This window comes from Nelusetta ayraudi, unplaced genomic scaffold (assembly GCF_046127955.1).
Source record: "Nelusetta ayraudi isolate G7.1 ecotype Tasmania unplaced genomic scaffold, CSIRO-AGI_Nayr_v1 ptg000059l, whole genome shotgun sequence".
Lineage (NCBI taxonomy): Eukaryota > Metazoa > Chordata > Actinopteri > Tetraodontiformes > Monacanthidae > Nelusetta > Nelusetta ayraudi.
The window spans coordinates 685600-705676 of record NW_027466109.1 but is presented as its reverse complement, the minus strand read 5'-3'; the positions used below and the strand labels follow the sequence as shown (position 1 = coordinate 705676).

At 42.2% G+C, this 20077-nt stretch overlaps 4 protein-coding genes across 5 annotated transcripts; 2 read left to right on the top strand and 2 right to left on the bottom strand.

Moving 5' to 3' along the window:
* Positions 1-308: 308 nt before the first annotated feature.
* On the top strand, positions 309-3685 carry plekhb2 (pleckstrin homology domain containing, family B (evectins) member 2). 2 transcript variants are annotated; one of them, XM_076039566.1, is made up of 8 exons: positions 309-464; positions 1016-1066; positions 1170-1322; positions 1416-1518; positions 1649-1688; positions 1882-1950; positions 2226-2340; positions 2464-3685. In XM_076039566.1, the coding sequence occupies exons 2-8, from the start codon at positions 1030-1032 to the stop codon at positions 2598-2600; spliced, it is 654 nt and encodes a 217-aa protein (XP_075895681.1). In that variant the 5' UTR covers positions 309-464; positions 1016-1029; the 3' UTR covers positions 2601-3685. The 2 variants fall into 2 exon arrangements, with proteins under 2 accessions (XP_075895681.1, XP_075895680.1); XM_076039565.1 differs by having other exon boundaries at positions 314-464; positions 1864-1950.
* LOC142897323 (vacuolar protein sorting-associated protein 4B-like) lies at positions 2980-9031 on the bottom strand. Its single transcript, XM_076039560.1, has 11 exons — positions 8810-9031; positions 7765-7876; positions 7321-7471; positions 6682-6740; positions 6482-6601; positions 6246-6402; positions 6000-6148; positions 5844-5925; positions 5357-5576; positions 4962-5102; positions 2980-4639 (listed from the first exon to the last, which is right to left on the bottom strand). The coding sequence occupies exons 1-11, from the start codon at positions 8828-8830 to the stop codon at positions 4538-4540; spliced, it is 1314 nt and encodes a 437-aa protein (XP_075895675.1). The 5' UTR covers positions 8831-9031; the 3' UTR covers positions 2980-4537.
* Positions 9032-9493: 462 nt separating this feature from the next.
* ankrd29 (ankyrin repeat domain 29) lies at positions 9494-13320 on the bottom strand. The gene is made up of 10 exons (XM_076039561.1): positions 13100-13320; positions 12179-12289; positions 11821-11919; positions 11228-11326; positions 10978-11076; positions 10586-10684; positions 10344-10442; positions 10115-10210; positions 9761-9859; positions 9494-9668 (listed from the first exon to the last, which is right to left on the bottom strand). Exons 1-10 carry the CDS (start codon positions 13109-13111, stop codon positions 9585-9587), a joined length of 897 nt encoding a protein of 298 aa, XP_075895676.1. The 5' UTR covers positions 13112-13320; the 3' UTR covers positions 9494-9584.
* A 1417-nt stretch (positions 13321-14737) lies between these two features.
* On the top strand, positions 14738-18526 carry cts12 (cathepsin 12). Its single transcript, XM_076039235.1, has 8 exons — positions 14738-14780; positions 15253-15398; positions 15500-15619; positions 16015-16179; positions 16244-16465; positions 16551-16719; positions 17064-17169; positions 17271-18526. The coding sequence occupies exons 1-8, from the start codon at positions 14750-14752 to the stop codon at positions 17368-17370; spliced, it is 1059 nt and encodes a 352-aa protein (XP_075895350.1). The 5' UTR covers positions 14738-14749; the 3' UTR covers positions 17371-18526.
* Positions 18527-20077: the final 1551 nt, after the last annotated feature.

Genomic DNA, 20077 nt, shown 5'->3' with positions numbered 1-20077 from the left:
TGATTCGCATGCGCAGACATGCGGCGAGTTGGGCGGCTCTGTTTGCAAATAAACGCTTCGTCGCGTGGCATTATAAACACTGCAATCGATAAAAGGTCATCGTTACACAAGGCACGATGTTTTTGTTTTAATTTCATAAATCTACTGTTTTGGGACGAAAGGCTCAGCGTGTTACACGCCCTCCTTTGCAACTCAGTAGGTTCACTACTAAGATGTCATGAACGAGCGCTCCCTCGCTGCGATTACTGGTATTTTCCATTGCAGTCAGCTGATGGACGACGTCAACCAAAACACATTTCTGCTTCCTGCTGTGTGGGCGGGGCTAACGGGAACAGTCGACAAGACACGAACAACGGCGGTCTAGTCTACACAGGCTGTGGTCACCGGTGGTCAGGCGCTTTGAGCCCACGCAGGGCATCATCTTCGTTTACCCTAAATTGCAATCTTGGCACCAAGAAAAAACTGTAAGTAGCCAAATTACACGAAGCCTACATGTAATACGTATTTACCTTAATGTTTTAGCTGAACGATGTCTGCAGAGAAGTAGCTAGTCGGCTAACAGACGCGTTTACAGGTTTACACATGCAGCGTCGCTAGCAAACTACGATCGCGTTATCTCTCCAGGAGGATAAAGGAAAGTTAGAATTACTACAGATGTTGACAAGGGAACACGAATGTGTAGTTGAAACAAACAAACAAAAACAGCTCAAATGTAGCTGTCATGTTGACAGGAGCCATCTGTTACTGTTATGCAGTAGCCTACATTTGGCTGCTACAGTAACTTTCCAGTTAGCCAAGTCATGCCGTGAAAAAGTGAACGGCCTGCCAATGGCATGTGCAGTGTTCCCTTTTGCAGTATTAAACCGCGTCTCAGATTTACACGTTGTGTTTGTTCTGGTCGCAAATAGTGCTCGTGTCAACTTTCTGCGCGTGACACCGAGACGTGACTCGTAACGTGTGACGGCGCGCTGTTTGGTATTCACATCGTTGTGTCGAATGTTTACTTCTCCTGTAGAAACCGCCTCTAACATGGCTATGGTGAAGAGTGGCTGGCTTCATCGTCAGAGTGAGTAGCGGTCTGTAACCCGCACAGCCAGTACACCGCGGTCACAGGCGATTTAAAATGTGTGGTCTGTGAGGAAAGTAACTGTGACACATTTATCTCGAAGGCACCATCCTCCGTCGGTGGAAGAAGAACTGGTTCGACCTGTGGGCTGATGGACGTCTTGTGTTCTATAACGACCAACAGAGGCGCGACATGGAGGATGACATCCACATGAGGGTGGATTGCATTAACATCCGCAACTCCGCTGCTTGTCAAGGTGCTTGTAGCCAAATGCCCTGGTCATATGTAGACTTCCTTTTAGGATATTTTAAACATTTCCTCCATTTATCCTCCTGTGTTACTTCTGCAGATCTGAACCCACCGGAGGGAAAAATGCGTGATGCTTTGCTCCAGATTGTCTGCAGGGATGGACGTGTCATTAGCTTGTGTGCAGATAGTGCAGATGATGCCCTGTAAGAGAAACCACATCTGCACAGATTTTATATTATTTACTGGACACTTTTTTTCTGGCTTTGGCGATTATTGTTTTTTTTAATTTATTTTTTAACCAAATGCTGTTTTGATTTCCACTTTGTGTTGCAGGGCCTGGACCATGGCACTTCAGGATGCCCGAATTAGCGCAGTGAGTTTCTCCTCCATCTTGATCCATTGCTTTTGATGTGTTTACCCATATTAATGTCAGATGTCTAAAATAACATCGGAGCATCCAAGTATTCTTGGTTTGACAAATTCAAAAGTTTTGAGCTCAGATTTTTCGGTGGTTACACACTTCTTGGATCTCCCCGTCTAAACCTTAGGTGGTTGCTGCTCCTCAGATTGGCTTTGCACAGGAAGTGATGGCTTCTGCTCCTCCACCCTACTCAGAATTTGCTCCGCCACCACAGGTAAAGTCCAGAACAGTCTGAATGTCTTAGTTTTAAAAGGCTGATTTTGTGCAAATTTAGTGCATCAAAATAATTATCATGATCACAAACAATATTTTGTGTTTTTTTAATTGTCTTATATGCATTAAAATGTTGGTAAACTGTAGAAAGTGTTTCTTTCTGATGTGATGTTGCATAAACCTTAGTAAAAACCTGTATTTGCCATTTATGACACTAAAGTCACTGTACTACTTACAGAATTGAGGGATGATTTAAAGTTGTGTCCTCGTCTGCAGGCCTATGCTCCAGGTCCATATGGAGATTACATTGCCCCTCCACCACATGCCTCCCAGATCGTATACGCTGCTGATGGGCAGCCATATGCTGTGGCTTATCCTTATCAGTACCAAGGTAATCAGTGGACACATTATATATGACCGGAAGCATTTCGTCTTCAACCAAGAGACAAAAATAGCAAAGTGTTAAAGGGATCACTGCTCAGTTCAACAACTTTTTTGCTGTGGCTGTTTCCAGGTGGGTACACTGCCCCCGGCGTGAACCATGTCGTTATTCAGGACCGCCAACGTGAAAATGGTGGAGATGTAGCTCTGGGCATGCTGGCTGGAGCTGCGACTGGTTTGGCACTCGGTTCTCTCTTCTCTGTCTTCTAGTGTCCCGTTCACTGTTACAGCATCTTTCCTCTTTTTGCTATGACATGAGCTGGAGGAAAATGTGTCTTGCGGGCCACTTATATCTCTTCAAGTAGCCTATATATGGTAATACTGCTAGCACTTTCTCATATACCAAATTGTAACAGCTTCCCACTGCTCTGCTGTTGTCTGAATATGACACTTGTCCAAATGTCCAGCAAAGACTTGTTATCAATAGCCCTTTGAAACACTCCATTGTGCAAAATTGAGGTCCTTTGTGTTTTTCAACTTTGGTTTACTTAGACAGAGCACATCATTCCTTTTCTTTTCTAGAATTACTGTTCTTTTTTGAGGTTTAGTTTTTTTCCCTCTTTATTATTGCCTTCTACTTAGATATGTGTTCTTTTTGTGAATAATTTCTGTTTCTTCACTTCCTCATGTGATTCATGGTAGAAACAGGCTGAGACAAAGAGGGATAAACAAAGCAATAATAATGTAGCACTTTGAGCTACCTGCGTGGTAGTAACTGGCTGTGATGGAAGCCTGATAGCATCGCCATAAACACGACTGTACGAGGAAAACACCGCTATTTCCATGATGTGCTTTGAAATGAAAAGGGACGTCACTCCTTATGCACCTCCTTATTTTTCCGGCAGCTTTTGAATCATGCTATTCTTTACTTTAAATGTGAATTTATGTTGTGGTTTGCTTTTCAGTAGACTCAGGTTTATCACTTTGGAGCTTTATTCTAAGTATCATTTGATTTGCATGGACTTTTATTTGTTCACTCTGGTTAACTTGGATAAAGGTATTGTCATATATATATATATTTGTCTATTCAGCCAAAAATAGTGTTACTAATTACATCTCAATCCCAATGACATAATGCATCCAGCTTTATTTGTAACCTTTCTTAATTTGAGTAAGTGATCATCTTGTGCAAGCAGCCTAACACTGATGTCATTTTTTTAAAGGAATGAAATTGTGTAAAATCTGAAATTAACCTTATATTTCGCCTATCAATGTACAAATTAAATAGATGTACCCCGCATTTAACGTGACTAAGAGATGTATTTTAACAATTAAATATATACACAAATTGAAAATAGCGCTGTTTTTTGTTATAGTTTGTTTATTACACCCTGAGACCGATTCTCTCCAAGTCATGTACGAAGTACAAATGACCATCACCGTAGCATGTGTTTGTGTAATCGGCGTAAACCACACAATAGAGTTCAATAGAGACATTTAAAATCCAGTGTCAGCACTGTAAGAACAAACTAAATGGGAGTTTCAATCATTCAGGTAAAAACAAACAAAAAACCGATGCGCTTAAGATCTCTTCAGCCAAAAAAGAAAAAAATAGAACATTAGTAACAACTTTAAATCATTTGTGATTTTCTATGATATTTATTTTTTAACTGCTCTGAAAACAATGTTTAATAATATCCCATAACTGGAAAGAACAATAATCTGTGCAGTAGAGTGCAAATAGCCTACTGCTTGACCAACCACACAAACAGACATTTAAAAGAAAATCTTACAAAACTTAAACGTGCACATGTCAACATGAACTACTGTCTACTGACATGTCATAGAATGGATTATATAATTAGCAGATCAACAACAGGCATAAGAGCCTGATTGATCATTTATCAATTAGTTAATTGGCATAGTTGTGAGATTTAAGAAATATTCCAAATCTTCTCTAAACTGGAGTGTGTCCTTCTGCAATATTCCAAATTATATTGCATGTATAACACCACGTTTTCCCCTGTAACAGTAACTTCAGCTGTACAAGAAAACCTCTAAAATGTAGTATTTTAAAAGCAGAAACTGGGAGCTTAATGCATCAGTGGTGAATTTTAAGTCACTTTGACCACAAGTTGAATCAAATGACTGAGAGAATATCTCACCGCATAATTTAAGGCTTAGTGAATAATGTGCTGCTGCTGTTATTAGCCTTCTTGACCAAAGTCCTCAGTAAACTTCTTCAGCTTCACCAAGTCTTCTTCATTCACTGTCGGCTTGTTGTTTGACACTGACTGCTGCATGTCCTCCTGCATAAAATCATTTAAGAAAATCAATCATTTTCATGACTGTCAAGGTGCTCATAGCCAAATGATCATCATCATGAATGACTGATGATCAGTTCACAGGTTGTCATTTCTGATTGTTTAGGTAATAGTTCATGGTTAATGGTGTGATAAAAGAGCTGAGACATAAAGGCTGGTAACTAAGCTCCTCGTGTGACTGAGCCCTTTCAAGAGCATGTAAACATCAGATAGATAATCTGTCTATTTTTTGTGGTGTATCAATAGCTGATGAATGGGAAAACCTGTTTGAACAATGGATGATGAACGCTGCGCACAAAAGTCTCACCAAGCTGACGAGAGGCTCCTGGAGTTTGTCCCCTGGAACATCCATCCAGCTCATCTGGATGGCGCCGGGATCACCTGGCCAACATGGTGTCAGCAGGTCATCCACAATGACACCGGGATTGCTGCATGATTCCCCGCGAACCTGTCATGTGCATTCACATGGGTGAATGACACAAGGGCACAAGGAAATCAGTAGGTTTGCTGGTCATGAAGGACTTCTTTTACCCTGAGACTCAGACAAAAAAAAAAGCTTTTTTCTTTTACATTTTTTTAAATTGCGATTATTAAGAGAAAACTGGGCTTAATTCAGAATGGGTCTGCTTTTTATCAGGTAAATTATGCAGCCAAAATTGTTGTTTTACTTAGGACTGGGACAGAAAATACAGCATCCAGCACCTTTTTGAAGTGAGTGGCTGATTGGACCTTCCTGACGGGTTGCATGAGGCCGTCCCTGACAATGATGCTGATGTCGGCTCCGGAGTAGCCCTCTGTCTTCTTGCCCAGCATGGTGAAGTCCTCGTCCCTCAGGTTGCTGGGTGTGGAGCCCAGGTGCAGCTTGAACATGTAGGAGCGAGCGTTCGCCTCAGGCAGAGGAATGTAGATGCGCTTTTCAAACCTTGGAGGGAATAAAATAATTCAAGTCCAACAGTCCAGGAAATTCCCAGCATATTCCGTAAGACTGCGGAATTCTATGAAACTATGTTGTCTAATTCAGGGTATCTGATCTGATGAAATACCACAGATAAGGAACCTTGCATTTTAATATGGGACACTGACTGATAGATGGTGACAAAACCGCTCATCCAAAACGACAACACGTACACCCCGCTTTGAATATAAACTTAAACTCAATTTGCATGTGTCCAACAATGCAGTAAGCAACCTTCTTCTGATAGCTGAGTCCAGCGTCCAGGGAATATTTGTGGCTCCCAGGACCAGTAACCCATCGTTGTCGACACCAACGCCTGAGTGAACGAGAGGGACACGTGATGTCAACTGCTCTAGCTCTGGCTTTATACTAAACTCCCGACTTCCTCACCTTGCATCTGTACGAGGAACTCTGTCTTGATCCTGCGTGCGGCTTCGCTCTCGTTCTCACTCCTGGAGCCGCACAAGGAGTCAATCTCGTCGATGAAAATGATGGATGGCTTGTTTTCTCGGGCTAACGAGAACAGGTTCTTCACCAACCTGGTGCGGGGAACCGAGAGAAGAAAAACATTAAAGACTGTTTATTTGTTTACTATGTTTCAAGGTTACATATGTTCAGACAAACACCGAGCTTTACTTTTCACTTTCGCCCAGCCACTTGGACACGAGGTCGGAGGAGGAGATGGAGAAGAAGGTGGAATTATTGGCTTCTGTGGCCACCGCCTTGGCAAGGTAGGACTTCCCTGTTCCTGGAGGACCAAAGAGAAGGATCCCCCGCCAAGGAGTCCGCTTTCCTACGCAAACAGATGCATTTGCTTTATTTAAACTTTGCTTCTTTTCAGAAAGTTTAAGGTTGATTCTTGCCTCCTGTACCAGTGAACAGATGAGGGAATTTAATGGGCAGAATCACAGCTTCCTTTAAGGCTTCTTTGGCCGCCTCAAGTCCAGCAACGTCGTCCCACTTAATGTTTGGCTTTTCCATGACAATGGCACCTGTGAATGAAAGAGACGTCTCCGCTAAACCATTCGAACACAATCATTGTTTCTGAGGCGTTTTGTAAAAGCTGTTTTACCAGAGAGCTGGTTTTTGAACTTTTTCTTCTCTGTATCTTCCCCATCACCACTGTCATCCCTGCGATTGAATCCAACATAACAGGTTACAATTGGTTGATAATCATTTGAGATTTTAGTGGTATGCAGTCACACTTTAAGATTCAAGAGTGAGAATTAAAAAAAAGAAGAAGTTATAAGTCATTAAAACATCCAGTGTGTAAGATTGATCAGTATCTAATGATAATATCACTGTTTACTGTTGATCCCTGTTTTCTGGCTTGATCTCATATCTTTTTTACACCAGCAAGGTGACAAAATCCAGAACAGGTCCACATTTAGGTTACCGCAATTAGAACCAAAATATGCCAGCTTTCTTATAAATGGCAAAGCTTTTTAATGCAAATACAAACTAAAGAAACCAGTTTCAATTACTTTATCGGACTAAAAACATATATGTATTTAGACTCTTTGACTCTACGTCAAATCATTTGTCAAATGTATGTTTTTCAACTAGCTGCTGTGCCCCAGAGCTGCATTTGTCTTTGGAAAAAGACAAAATCCCCGCAGTGTGCTGACTAACAAAAAGTAGGAATAAGAGTCACAGACGCACAATAAAAACGCATAAGTATAAACAAGCCAGACAGTAAGCACCGTCTCACCCTTTGTCGTCAGACTGGGACTCTTTGATGGGTTTGCTTGGAGGATTATTCTCTATATCCTTGAGGTGCTTCTTCAGCAGCTCAGCTCTGTCCAGGTACTGTGCACACCGAGTCCGGACTGATTCTATACATCGATCACCCTGGACCTCATCTGAAGCATAGTGAAATATCATACGACCAAATGAAGCTCAATTGTGAAATATTTGTGCAAAGCATTTCACGTCCCATAACATGCAAAATTCCCTTTATCTATGATGTGACACAACATGACTGTCTAGCCGGGAAATTAAAACAGGGGGATGGTCCAACGAAGCATTCGTTTTTAGCACGAAGCTAAGACAGAGTGCTCCATTGGTGTTGGGGACAGAAAGAAAATCTGAAAATGGCTTTTATACGGGACCCTTCAGGGCAAAAAAGCATTGATAAGATGCTCAAATTGCTTACATTTGATAGCATGAAGGAAATACTGCACCGCAGTCTCGTAATTTCGAAGGGCATCCTCAAAGTTTTTAGCTTTGTCCTGCTCTGCAGCTTTCGTAGCAAAAGTTATGGCTTTCTGAAAAAGAAAAGTGGTTAAACATATTTTAAATAAACTGGGGATGCAATCATAATAATGGTGTGCAAATTAAATGAAGATTATTATCATGTAAGTGCTGCCTTAGAAATGTATGCTATAGCTTATTCTCTTCTCATGCACCATTGGGAAGTTTTGTCCACTGGATTCTAACTAAGGTAGTGTTTTCTCTCTGTTGCACAGCCATCACATTAATATGAACCTGCTGTCAGGAGTTCAGTACGTGATGGGTGTGGTGGGGGAGGTTGAGAGACACTGAATCACTGAGCTGTTTTCTATTTCCAGTCAGAAAGGTATGTATGTACTGTATGCATGTATGTATGTATGTATGTACGTACGTACGTACGTAACAACCTTTTCGTGAAACTGAACAACCAATTCTGACATTCAGCAATTAGAAAAAATAAAAGAAGTTGAACACATTGCCTTTTCAAATACACAGGTTTGACTACCAAACGTTAAGAAGAAAATGTGGGTTGCGTGGCCGTGTTGAAATGTTATTTTAATATTAACTCATATTTGAAGAAAATCCTGTCAAATAAATTGAGCCCAGTGGAAAGAATTCCACAGTAAAAAAAACAAAACAAAAAAATGTGATTAAGATTTTTCACAAACTGTTATTTGAAATATACCTTGTTGTGATTATTACACGTAATCAGTAACATTTTACTTTGATTGAAGAGAATGGAATTTAAAACTACTCTGAAAGCCAACTACTGACGTCTGACGGATGAATAGAAGTAATAAAACATATAATAACTACACTATGAAGGGAACCAACTGAACTTAATTTTCAAATGTTCAAGGTGAATAAAAAGTCTTATAACGTTTTCGATGCCTTTCAGTTAATTTCAACCCAAAACTCAACACCTGTTCGTCTTACGTAAGCACGCAGCCCCTAAGTTTGGTACTCACCTGGAAATTTGGACCAGCCATGACGTTTCGGTATCGGTTGAATTGTCGATTTAGTCCGTCACTTTGGGTTAAACAGGAACTTACTCAATATTTAAAAAACTTCCTTGTTTGGTTAGTTGTGCTTAACATTAGACACAACCCGACCATTAAACACACTCAAAGTTTCTCTCTTCCGCGTCAACAAAAACCTGGCTTTCACTTCCGCGTTGCTCACGTGACAGTTACCTTCGTTGGCAGCTGTTCACAGTCGTGACGTCTCCACAGAGACGATTTCAAACCAGTCAAATTGATTAAAAATACAACAAACAATCAGACCACGTGACAAAACAAATAAATCAATACTGTGTAATATTGATTTATTAATAAAATAAATATTATTTCAACATTGAAATAAAAATCAGGACATTTTGGAATTTTCAAAATAAAATTCTTTGCTCAACATTCGTTGGGTATGCTGACACAATGAAACTCATAGTTTGAAAACAAATGTTGAAAACATACATAAAACATGTGCAAAATATTTTAAACATTCCAGTTTAAGAAAAAAAACTATTTTGTTGTACAGTAGCATAAGGAACACGATGCACATAGCAGATATATGCTAACTTCATGTTGCTTGCATTTAGCCCAGGTTTAATCCACATTCAGACAGCATAAGGGACTTTGTACAGTACTGTTGCAGACTGTGTGTGTGTGTTTTTGTTTGTTTTGTTTCTCCTCAGTCAGTGCACATTGTTGTAGGCAGGTATGAACACAACAATCACAGTCTCAGTAATCAGCTGTCTCTTTTTATCACTTTAGGATGTAAAACTTTCAGGATGTGATCACTCTTTGTAAGGGCTGCAGGAATTTCATTGTACTGCAAAACACATAAAACAAAAGTTAACAACAAGGCAATATCTTGAAAAATCTCTCTCTTTTTGAAATCTGCTCGAAAGGTATCTGCCTGACCTTATTGGGTAAACTGGGGTCTGCATTGGCACCGAGCAGCAGCAGAACAGTTCGAATGTTCCCTCCCATGACAGCAGCATGAAGAGCAGAGGAGCCGTTCTGGAGGGGAGACATTTATTTCAATTCTGGCCATAATACAACCAGCAGAGGAAGTATGTGAGTGAGAAACGCCTACTGAAAAAGCACAGCAGAAGTACAGGAGGAAGCGACGCTGATGCTATAAACAATGGCTCGAACTAAAGAGGTTAGCAAGAATGCTGCTAAAGAAAAACATAACAGGACTGATGGATGGGCAATCAAATGTCTGTTATCTTAATTTTTAAATTGGTGTTGTGATCGTATTAAATGTTCTACCTTGAGGAGACCGAGTGAAGGAGAAAACTTGAGAAGTTCCTCAACGACGCTGTTGTGTCCATTAAAAGCTGCTTTGAATAATGCCGTCGACCCATCCTTGAATGACAGAGCAGCAGAGGCAGTGTACAGGTTCTGCGTGAGGCCCTCTCGCTGAATGTTAATTTGAGGTCGGGGACCATCGTACAGTTTCACATCAATGTCTTTAATTAACTTGACGGGAAGGGCCTACTTGTCTGTCTGCGTCCCGGTCGGCACCACGCAAGAGCAGCACCTTCACCACCTCACTGTGGCCCATCTGAGCCGCCATCCACAGGGGGGCAGTACCATCCTGGAGCACATGCAGTGGCAGCGGATGGGGTGATGAAGAACAAATGGATGAAAAAGAGAGTTATGTGAATAAGGTGGGATCAAAGGATGAATGAGCATGGGGAGACGTGTAGGGAGAAACTCTGGGATGGGTGATGGCATTACCTCCCTGGCTTGGTTAACCTTGGCACCGGATGAAACGAGCAGGCGAATGACAGTCACATGACCCTCTTGTGCAGCGAGGAACAGAGAGGTGGCACCATCCTGGCAGAAACATACAAAGAAATAATCGGAAAAAGAAAAAATGCACCATTTGCAGTGTCACAGTCACTGCACAAATATTTATTTGTACGGTGAGCCTGCGTCTGAGGACAAAAGGCAAGTCCTGCCAAATGTCACTCAGGTCTGACTCAGCACAGTGCAGAAACCTGAGCGACCGCATTCCATCAGCTGGGACACAATGTGGAGCTAATTGACAGCACAGGAAGCCAAGAGAGGCCAAACAACAAGCGGATGAAAAGGTGAGGGTGGGGTCGGGGGACGGCTGGGGACCTCACGTTCAGCTGGTCGTGGACATTGGCTCCGTTCCTCAACAGAGTGTCCACCGTCTTGGCATGTCCGTACTGGGACGCTACTGTGAGAGCCGTGCCGCCGTCCTGCAAGGAAGCAGGCAGCAAATGTGACAGATAGTTCCTGGTAGTTCCCGTTTCATTTTTGTTGCTACATGAATCCCAGCCTGAGATGACCACATTCTCTTCCACAACCAGAGGCCGTGTCAGAGGAAGCCATTGTGCCCTACCGCCGTACCTTTGTTTGGAATTCGGTGGAGGCGCCGAACTCAAAGAGGAGCTTCACGACGTCATTGTGACCCTGCTGGGAGGCGAAGAAGAGGGCGGTCGAGCCTGTCTGGAGAGAGTGACAAAAATAGACGCAGCTGCCTCTTGTTCTGACGGGAACAACTTTCTATGTTTGTGTGAGGCATGCCAAAAAGGAAAGAACTAAAGTCACTGCTTGTAGCTTTGTATATCACTAAAAATAGGCCAGAGGAATTAGACTGAGATCAGGTGTCTGGATGATAATCGCTTTTCCCCTGTTAATAATTTTCCTAAAGACATCTTTCTAAGAACAACACAGACCATTTAAAGGTCACACACTATGCATACTATAAACCTTGTCCAACCATCTGTATAACCTTTAGACACTAAGCACTGCTGAAATGCATCAATATTGTGCAGTTCAGAAACTTTTTGCAAAGTACTATTCCTTTTTGATTAGCTGATTCTGCATTAAAATACACACATAATAAATTCAATTCATCTCACGGATGTAATCAAGATCAAAACACACAGAAGTTTGTGTGCACTTGTGTTATCTGATACCAATCCGGTGACCAGCTGTACCTGTCTCTGGTAGTTGATGTCGGCTCCTTGCATGATGAGTTCCTTGACGCACTCATAGTGGCCGCTGTAGGACGCCACAATTAGTGCCGTTGTTCCATACTGAGGAATAAAAAAAAAAGAACAAAAAAACATCAACAAAGTATGAATTAGTCAACAATCCTTTCTTTTTTTTGCAGATGCCATGCTAAAAGGTATTCTAACCTGAGGTACTGAAAAACCAAACACCCTAAAGACTCATCAATTAATATGTTGTTGAAAAAAATTATTGAAAATTGTTTGTGAGATGGTGAGCCTACACATGCAATAGTGATGCGAGCTGCAGCTGCAGCCATGCAGCCAGGGCATGCAGCGTTCTTACACTGTCTCTACAGTCGGCGTCCACACGGCCGCTATTGAGTAGCAGCTGAAGAAGAGCCAGGTTGCCCTTCCTCGCGGCCCAAAACACAGCATTAGCCAGGGGCGTTTCCTTCTGGAGAGTAAATACACACAACAATTTGTGACCACAAGCCACCATTACAGCAATAACACACTGACGGCCAGCAGAGGGAAGAGTCATTAGGTGTAATTTCGAGAAGTATGGGTTACTTTATGGGGAGGCATCAAGGTATGCATGTCATCTTTCACAAGTCTTTCATTGAAGAAAAAGAGGATGTAAATATAGCCTGTTTAAATCAGCCGATAAATTAATAAAAAAAAGATGTTCCTTCACCACTGTTTCATTAAATTAATAAAAAATAAATAATTAAAATTAAGACTCGAATTCGAATCAGAGACAATTTTCAGGTGGCTCCTTTCACAGCCCCGCTGTATAAAACTAATCATGTTTCCGACTCTCACAGCCCTGTATAATTCTCCTCCCTGACACAGCAAGACAGAAAACAAAGTTGCATGTCAAAGATATTGAAAAGGTTTCTTTATATGCAAATGCAAAAGAAAATTTCTATGCAAAAATATCACTTATTAATCTGAAAGGGAGCTTTGTCACAGAGCAGATGAATATTTTTTCTTTCATTTTCTTTGCTGTCAGTACACTCACAATATCCAGCACAGTATGCATAGGCTAAAGTCCGGGGTCATATGATATATAGGCCCCATGATGAGCGCGCACGCATTGCATACAGACGCAGCAGAAGAGACTAATTAACGCTGAAGACAGTTAGTATCACATCATAACATCAGCGTCCCGCAGGAAGCAGCCGTTCTCTCCAGTTCTCCCACTCGGGCTGACGGATGGGAGAAACAAAAAAAAAAAACAAAAAAAAAAACGTAGCTTGTTTACCTTGAAAGACATGACGCAGCCTTCACTCGTGACTCATGTTTATCCGGGCGCACTCGTTCATTAGGGGCCGACGCAGAGCGCCGCTCGCCTCGCCTGCCTTTGCCGCACCGTGTTTGGGTGGTGGCGGCGCCGGTAACGCGGACATACCGTGAACACAGCCGGAGGAGAGTCAGCTGAGCTCAGCTCAGCCTCTGCATCTGCAGTCCCTGCCGCACGGAGACGGGCAGTGGTGGACGAAGGCCGCTGGAGGGCGCTGCCGCGCGCACCACCCAGTCCAAGATGATGGCGGGGAAGCAGCTCCAGCGCCACCTGGGCTGCTCTCTGAGTCAGTCTTGAGACAATTATCGTGGTATATTCCTACAAATTAGTACGGGGCAAACCAGTCATTTCAGATCATAAAGTACACCTTAACTTATATGAAGAGACACTTTAAGTGCCTTGTTTGGAACCCTGTGTCATTTTTCAGAAACATAAAATGTTGTGTCAGTGTAAAACCCAGAATGTTAAGAATTATTCCTCGCTAAGAAATATACACACACCCTCCTGTAAAATGGGATTAATTTATTAGTTATGTTATTAGAAATAGATGACTTCAAAATTAAGTAGTAATTTGCTGACAATTAAAATGTGTATTTACATAAAGTGCATATACACTTGTATGTGCTCCCATGTATCAGTTTCGTGATTTTACCCTGACAGCTTGTATGTGACAAGGATGTAAGATGAAGACATCAGAAATTGAATGTCAGAGCGACCTTTCCCGTATGGCATTTGCTGACGAGAGAAAAATGTTTGCAGAGTGATGCTGCTCTCACCTGATCTCTGCAGGTGAGTAAGTTTGATTGCAGTTTATTTTGGGAGCTGAAGCTTAAGCGACAACACTACTATAGACACAACACAACACAACACAACACAAGATAAAATAAAAGGTGTTCATTTGTTTGCAATATGCTTCCTTACCACTAGGTGCTACTAAACTTTACACACTGGGCCTTTAAACTCCATTACTTTGAAATGAGCCCATGCTTCTGATTACTTTCATACCTTAGAGCACATTTTTTTAGAACATCAGATCACCGTTGAGAAACAGTGTTAGGAAATATTGAATTTGACGGCCTTGCATTGTACATAACAAGACAACTTCTGATTGACCAGAAGTGAAATTCTTTTCCAAATTGATGCGTAAATATTTACAGTCCCATGGTCATTCTCTCATTTCTTCAGACGCTGGAGACTTTTACTACAGGGCAGAAAATATTGCAGGTTTTCATTTGTGTGGGACGTTGAATAAACAGTCTAATTCTGAATTAATGCACTGGCAGATTGACTGCAGTGATCTGTGTACTTCTCCCACTATTGGTTTTTCTGAGAGGTTGATGTCAGGTATTATGTTCAATTATAAACTGCTATTTGAGGGATTTACGTTATTGCAGCTCCAGCTCTTTCCCGCCATAATGGTGGTATTATGGAGGAGGAGCAGCAAACGCATCTTAATTTTGTTGACTGATGTCCCTCTCAGGTGTAGGCAAAAGTGTTGATTTAGGGATTCGCTAAAGCGCCGTGTAAACATGTACTTATTGCGCTGATATATAAGGGAGAATGAGCGGGTGCGGTTGTTGCTGTCCGGCTGCCTGGAGTTTCACTCTGACCATGAGAACAAAACTGGCTCACATCCCTGCAGGTAAGACGAACACCTGTAGTGTTTTAATCGTAACTCCAACATATTGTACAATATACAATATGATGCTTTTTGACGATAAATAAATCTAACCCAAGGTGACACACGAAAGACCAATGGAATTAATTTCTGTTGTGTCGGATGCCATCAACATTATAAATGCTGACTGCATTGTTTGTCATGTACAAATGACCTAGGATGCCAGTGTTCCTCTCAAATCATATATTTATATGAGTTTAACATTCTTTTGAAACATGCATGGTCAGTCTGATGGCATTCTAGCGATTTTTCAACTCAGGGCCAAGATTGTTGCACTGTTTCATACACTGATGGGTGCAGAACTTTGTGATATGCATCTAAAACAACCTCCACACAGTGCCTGAATGTCTTTCCTACTGTCAAACTAAATGTGATAAGGGTGAATTGTGGGGTATGTATAGAATAATGGTGCACCTTTGCTGCGGTGCTTCGGCAGGGCAACATGTCAGCTCCTTGTTGGCTGCAGCTCTGCTGTCCGTCCTGCTGTTCGGCCCACAGCCAGTGGTCTCGGACTCTGACGAGTTGGTCCTGAATGAGTGGGAGGTCTGGAAGAGCCGGCACGGCATCAACTATGATGAGAATGTGAGATGCGTTCCTACACCTGACACCTACTATGGCAACATTTAAAGGGCAAAAACACAAAATGATGTGACGGGGTCGCTACGGCGTGTTGTTCTTTGCAGAATGACGTGCAAAGGAGGACCATCTGGCAGGAGAACAAGCGGATGATTGATGACAACAATCACAGATTTTTCATGGGCATGAGGCCGTTTACTATGGCGATGAACAAATATGGAGACCTGGTGAGGAAAAGTATTCCGTTATCGAACATCATTATATGAAGTACATCTAAAGAGTTCGAAACTTCGGATTGGGAAATCAAAACGTGAAGACTGTGAAGAAAACTGAAATGCTCAAATGATGTGATGTCTGTGTTAAAATCACAAATGCTTGTTTTCAAATGAAAACACAACATTCTAACTTTATCAATTTGTATTTATTCCATTTAATATTATCAGATCCCTTTAAATATCTCACACTGAGGTCTTCAAGAAGCCATTCAAGACTTTATTTTGCTAATGGATGATGTAGAAGCTTGTATAGGACAATGTTTTTGCCTCATGGACTTCTCCGTGTGTGTTGGACAATCGACCAGCGACATGACTCACTTCGCTTCTCTTCTCTTCTCTACTCGCAGACCAGACAAGAATACCAGGTTTTGCAAGGATCAGTCATGAATGCCCAGCATGTGAAGAGGGGGAAGACTATCTCTTCCCGAAAGCTGAGGTACCATGCATCAACAGTCGAGGCCTCGGCCGTGGACTACAGGTCGATGGGCTTCGTCACCGAAGTGAAAGACCAGGTAGGGAACTCTTAAATCCACCTCCGTTGGCTGAAATCCAGAGGACTACAAGCAATGTTTGCAGGGCTACTGCGGTTCTTGCTGGGCCTTCAGCACTACGGGAGCCATCGAGGGTCAGTTGTACAAGAAGACCGGTCAGCTCATATCCCTGAGTGAGCAGAACCTGGTGGACTGCTCCAAGCCCTACGGTACCTACGGCTGCAGCGGAGCATGGATGGCCAATGCCTACGACTACGTGGTCGGCAACGGGTTACAGTCGACGAGCACCTACCCGTACACCTCAGTGGTGAGGATCTACCAGGCCTACCCGCTTCAGACAGTCCATTACTCCAGCCTGCCATTACCTAAAGGCTCCTAATTGCTTTCTGCAGGACACCCAGCCATGTTATTATGAGAGCAGTCTGGCTGTTGCTCACATCAGGGACTACAGGTTCATTGCCAAGGGAGATGAGCAGGCCCTGGCAGACGCTGTGGCCACCATTGGTCCAATCACAGTGGCCATCGATGCCAATCACCCCAGCTTCATGTTCTACAGCTCAGGTGAAGTATTTTTTTTAACCATATTTTCTCATATCGTCACAGACCAAACGTGTAAATGAACAACTAGAATAACTACTACAAAGATAAAAACTTCCCTCTTTTTTTTGCTCCAATTGTCAGAATATGTGTGGAAATCTGCCCCTTTGTGATGCCATAAAGGGCAATAATACCTCTCCTAGGTTAGGGACCAAACCTCTGAGCCAGGTGTCCACTCCTCCCTCTGAGACCACCATGTTTCTATCCCCTTCCAACATGAACCCATGTTTATTAACTTGTGTGATGCTGCTCCACTGGGGTAAGATGTGAAAACATGTAGAATATGTTTTGTTTCTGTGGCTTTACAGGAATATTTGAAGAGCCCAACTGTAACCCCAACAACTTGAATCATGCAGTGGTGCTGGTTGGATATGGCACCGAGGGTGGCCAAGATTACTGGATCATCAAGAACAGGTCAGAAAAAAACAATCAAATAGAAAAGCTCATGTAGATTCACCACAGTTTTTTTTTTTTACCTATGTATTTTGTCTGCTGTTTCCATTTTCACTCCTCAGCTGGGGAATCACTTGGGGAGAAGGCGGCTTCATGCGGATGGCTCGGGATGGCAGCAACATGTGCGGCATCGCCAGCTACGCAATGTTCCCCGTCCTCTGAATCCTGTGGCGAATCTTGAGGAGTGGTGCCACTCACATCTGAAGCTGCCCACCCGTGTCTCCTCTGAAGCGCTCCTGTTGTCTTAACTCTTTGAAACAGTTGCCTTTCTGACACAGCTAATACCTATTTTTGAGCCTTACACGCAGCCAACAACGTTGCTTCTCTCAGGGATCTGAGACACACCAGGTTGTCGGTGAAGCTCTCCAACACTTGAACAGTTACACCCTCAGATATGCATGTCACAGAAGCACAGAAGCAATAACAATATACAAAACATTACTGGTTGGATCAAAGCACAGCTGACAGAGGCTAATTTATATTTAATGTGTGTGAGACAATTTTGAGAATTATAATTTTGCTTACATTTAAATGCTATTTTTATCTTATTATTGTTATCTTCTATTCAAAGGTAATTGTTATAAGCTGAATTGTTACACAGATGCGTAGGTCTGGACCCGCTTTAAATTTTTCCAAGTTCGGTGAGTTGTGAAGGACATACAGTATTTCAAACATCATGTTTTTACTTTTGTTTTTCTAAACACTGTACAATGTAAAACAAATAAAGTTAAAGCTAGCCATTGTATTAGCAGAGCTACCAGGTATAAACATTTCCTCAAAATACCACAATAAATGTTTATATTTTTGTTTCAAGGGGACTCAAAAGTGGCTGAAATTCGGCTTATGTTGTGTTGTTTCCTCTCATTTTTAATACCCTCAAAATAAGTTAATCCAAAAAAGTTAGTTAAACAGATTTTTTTCAACGAAAGCAACGTTATGTAGTTCTTCTATCTGAACATAACAGTTCTGACATCACTTTTCCTGAATCATAGCCCTGTGACATGCAGGCAGGCAAACCGAGTCTCAGCAAAGCCACACAGTCCCACTGCAGCCCAACTGCGTCAGCCGCAAACTACGGCCTGGCGGAGCAGCAGGGATCAGACAGGATTGGCTGAGCCTCTCCTGACGACTTATGTGAATTTGTGTGCAATAACTATGAGCACCAGGCCTGCCATTTGTCTGCATGCCCTCATAATGTCCTGCAGGCCAATAAAAAAAGAAAACAGGGTCAATGAAGTAATAAGAGCGGCCGTTCTTTCCGCTCCATGAATTGTAAACATAATTTTGAACGCGTAGGTATGAAGGTGCAGAAATGACACACAACTGCTTTAAAGAGGATGTTTTCATGTGGATACATGAGAAAATGTATAATGTGTAATAATAATAATAATAATAATAATAATAATAATAATAATAATAATAATAATTAAATTTCAATAAATATATATATATTTTTTTCAAAACATTTCCTCCTTAGCTTACCAGCTTTATTCCCTCCTGTACAAAACAGGAAGTGCAGTGACATGTTACACACAAGGGACGAGGAGGCTGCTGGAGCTCCAACTGTTTCAGGTTCTGATGTGCATGTGAAACAGAACAAATTACATTTTTATTGTCCTGTAATCCAAACTCATATTTAAGGTGTTTTCTTTTCTACAGCTCTTGGTTGTGATTCTGCCACGAAGATACAGGGACTTTATTTCTGGACTGACTGGTAATAAAATGACAACCAAGCGTATCCCTCTCTGCTTGTGTCATTGTTCACACAAAAGGGGCCGGCGTGTCGGTAACGTCTGGTTAAACACACCTCACTGTGAACCTTGAGCCTGTGACAACGGCCAAACTCATTCACACTCTTTCTCCTTTTTCGCACTTTCTCTTTGTGTGTTTCACATGTAAAAAAAAAAAACAGCTCCAAAGTTCACTGTTAACTTGTGAGGAGGTGGGGTTTTATAACCTACCGAAGAAGGCAGCTTTTCCAATGTAAGCAGTGGGAAGAAGCTAAAAATGCAGCGGACGCCGGTGGCTTTGATTTGCAGTCTCCTGTTGCTGTTTTGCTTTGGTCCAATTTCTGCTGAGAGGACGACCAAGTGCAGGTATGACAAAGTGGCTGAGGTGAGTCAGAGCACAAGCAACAACCAGACGGCAGGTGAGACCACACAGGTAAGCTCTTTGGTGTATCTTCACAGGCTAATCACATGTTTGCAAAGTTATTACAAAAACATGGATTTATTTTGTCTCGTCTGAGAATTTTTTGTTGTTGTATTTAGTACTTAACAGTTGAACTTTCATCAGCCAAATCTTGCTCAGGTCCGGCTCACTGTCCCATAGCTGAGTGTTTATGCCTCTGTGCGTCCACAGAAGTGCAGCTCTGGCTTCTACAGGGAGCAGGACGGACCAAACAAGGGTCAGTGTGTTCCATGTAGCTGCAATGGACTCTCCAATCTCTGTGATCCACATACAGGGAACTGTGAGGTGAACAAGTGGCGTGCATGCCAATATGATACATTTAAAAGAGTATTTAGACACTGTTTTATCTAAAAGCCCAGTGTGTATATTTCAAAAAGTTGTATTGCAAGGAAATGGATATGGTTGAATTTGTCGGGCGACACGGTGGTGCAGTAGTTAGCGCTGCCGCCTCACATCAATACGGTCATGGATTCAATTCCGGGTGTGGGTGGGACTTTTCCATGTGGAGTTTGCATGTTATCCAAAAAACATGCATGTGAGGTGAATTGGAAACTCTAAATTGTCCATAGGTTTGTATGTGAGTGTGAATAGCTCTTTGTCTCTATGTGGCCCTGGGCCTTAACTGGTCATTTGTCCAGGGTGTCACCCTGCCATCACCCTATGAGAGCTGGGATGGGCC

Bases quoted from the DNA above. Each gene is read 5' to 3' on its own strand.
- plekhb2 (XM_076039565.1), top strand. From the start codon at position 1,030: ATGGCTATGGTGAAGAGTGGCTGGCTTCATCGTCAGA. The intron at 1,689-1,863 runs GTGAGTTTCTCC...TCTAAACCTTAG, and splicing joins AGGATGCCCGAATTAGCGCA to GTGGTTGCTGCTCCTCAGAT. The intron at 2,341-2,463 runs GTAATCAGTGGA...GGCTGTTTCCAG, and splicing joins TTATCCTTATCAGTACCAAG to GTGGGTACACTGCCCCCGGC.
- LOC142897323 (XM_076039560.1), bottom strand. From the start codon at position 8,830: ATGGCTGGTCCAAATTTCCAG. The intron at 6,741-7,320 runs GTGAGACGGTGC...ATTCAATCGCAG, and splicing joins TCCCAGTCTGACGACAAAGG to GGATGACAGTGGTGATGGGG. The intron at 6,403-6,481 runs GTACAGGAGGCA...CTGTTTGCGTAG, and splicing joins ATTCCCTCATCTGTTCACTG to GAAAGCGGACTCCTTGGCGG.
- ankrd29 (XM_076039561.1), bottom strand. The intron at 11,077-11,227 runs GTACGGCGGTAG...GCTTCCTTGCAG, and splicing joins CCACCGAATTCCAAACAAAG to GACGGCGGCACGGCTCTCAC. The intron at 9,669-9,760 runs GTCAGGCAGATA...TGTGTTTTGCAG, and splicing joins ACCCCAGTTTACCCAATAAG to TACAATGAAATTCCTGCAGC.
- cts12 (XM_076039235.1), top strand. From the start codon at position 14,750: ATGAGAACAAAACTGGCTCACATCCCTGCAG. The intron at 15,399-15,499 runs GTGAGATGCGTT...TGTTCTTTGCAG, and splicing joins GCATCAACTATGATGAGAAT to AATGACGTGCAAAGGAGGAC. The intron at 17,170-17,270 runs GTCAGAAAAAAA...TTCACTCCTCAG, and splicing joins TACTGGATCATCAAGAACAG to CTGGGGAATCACTTGGGGAG.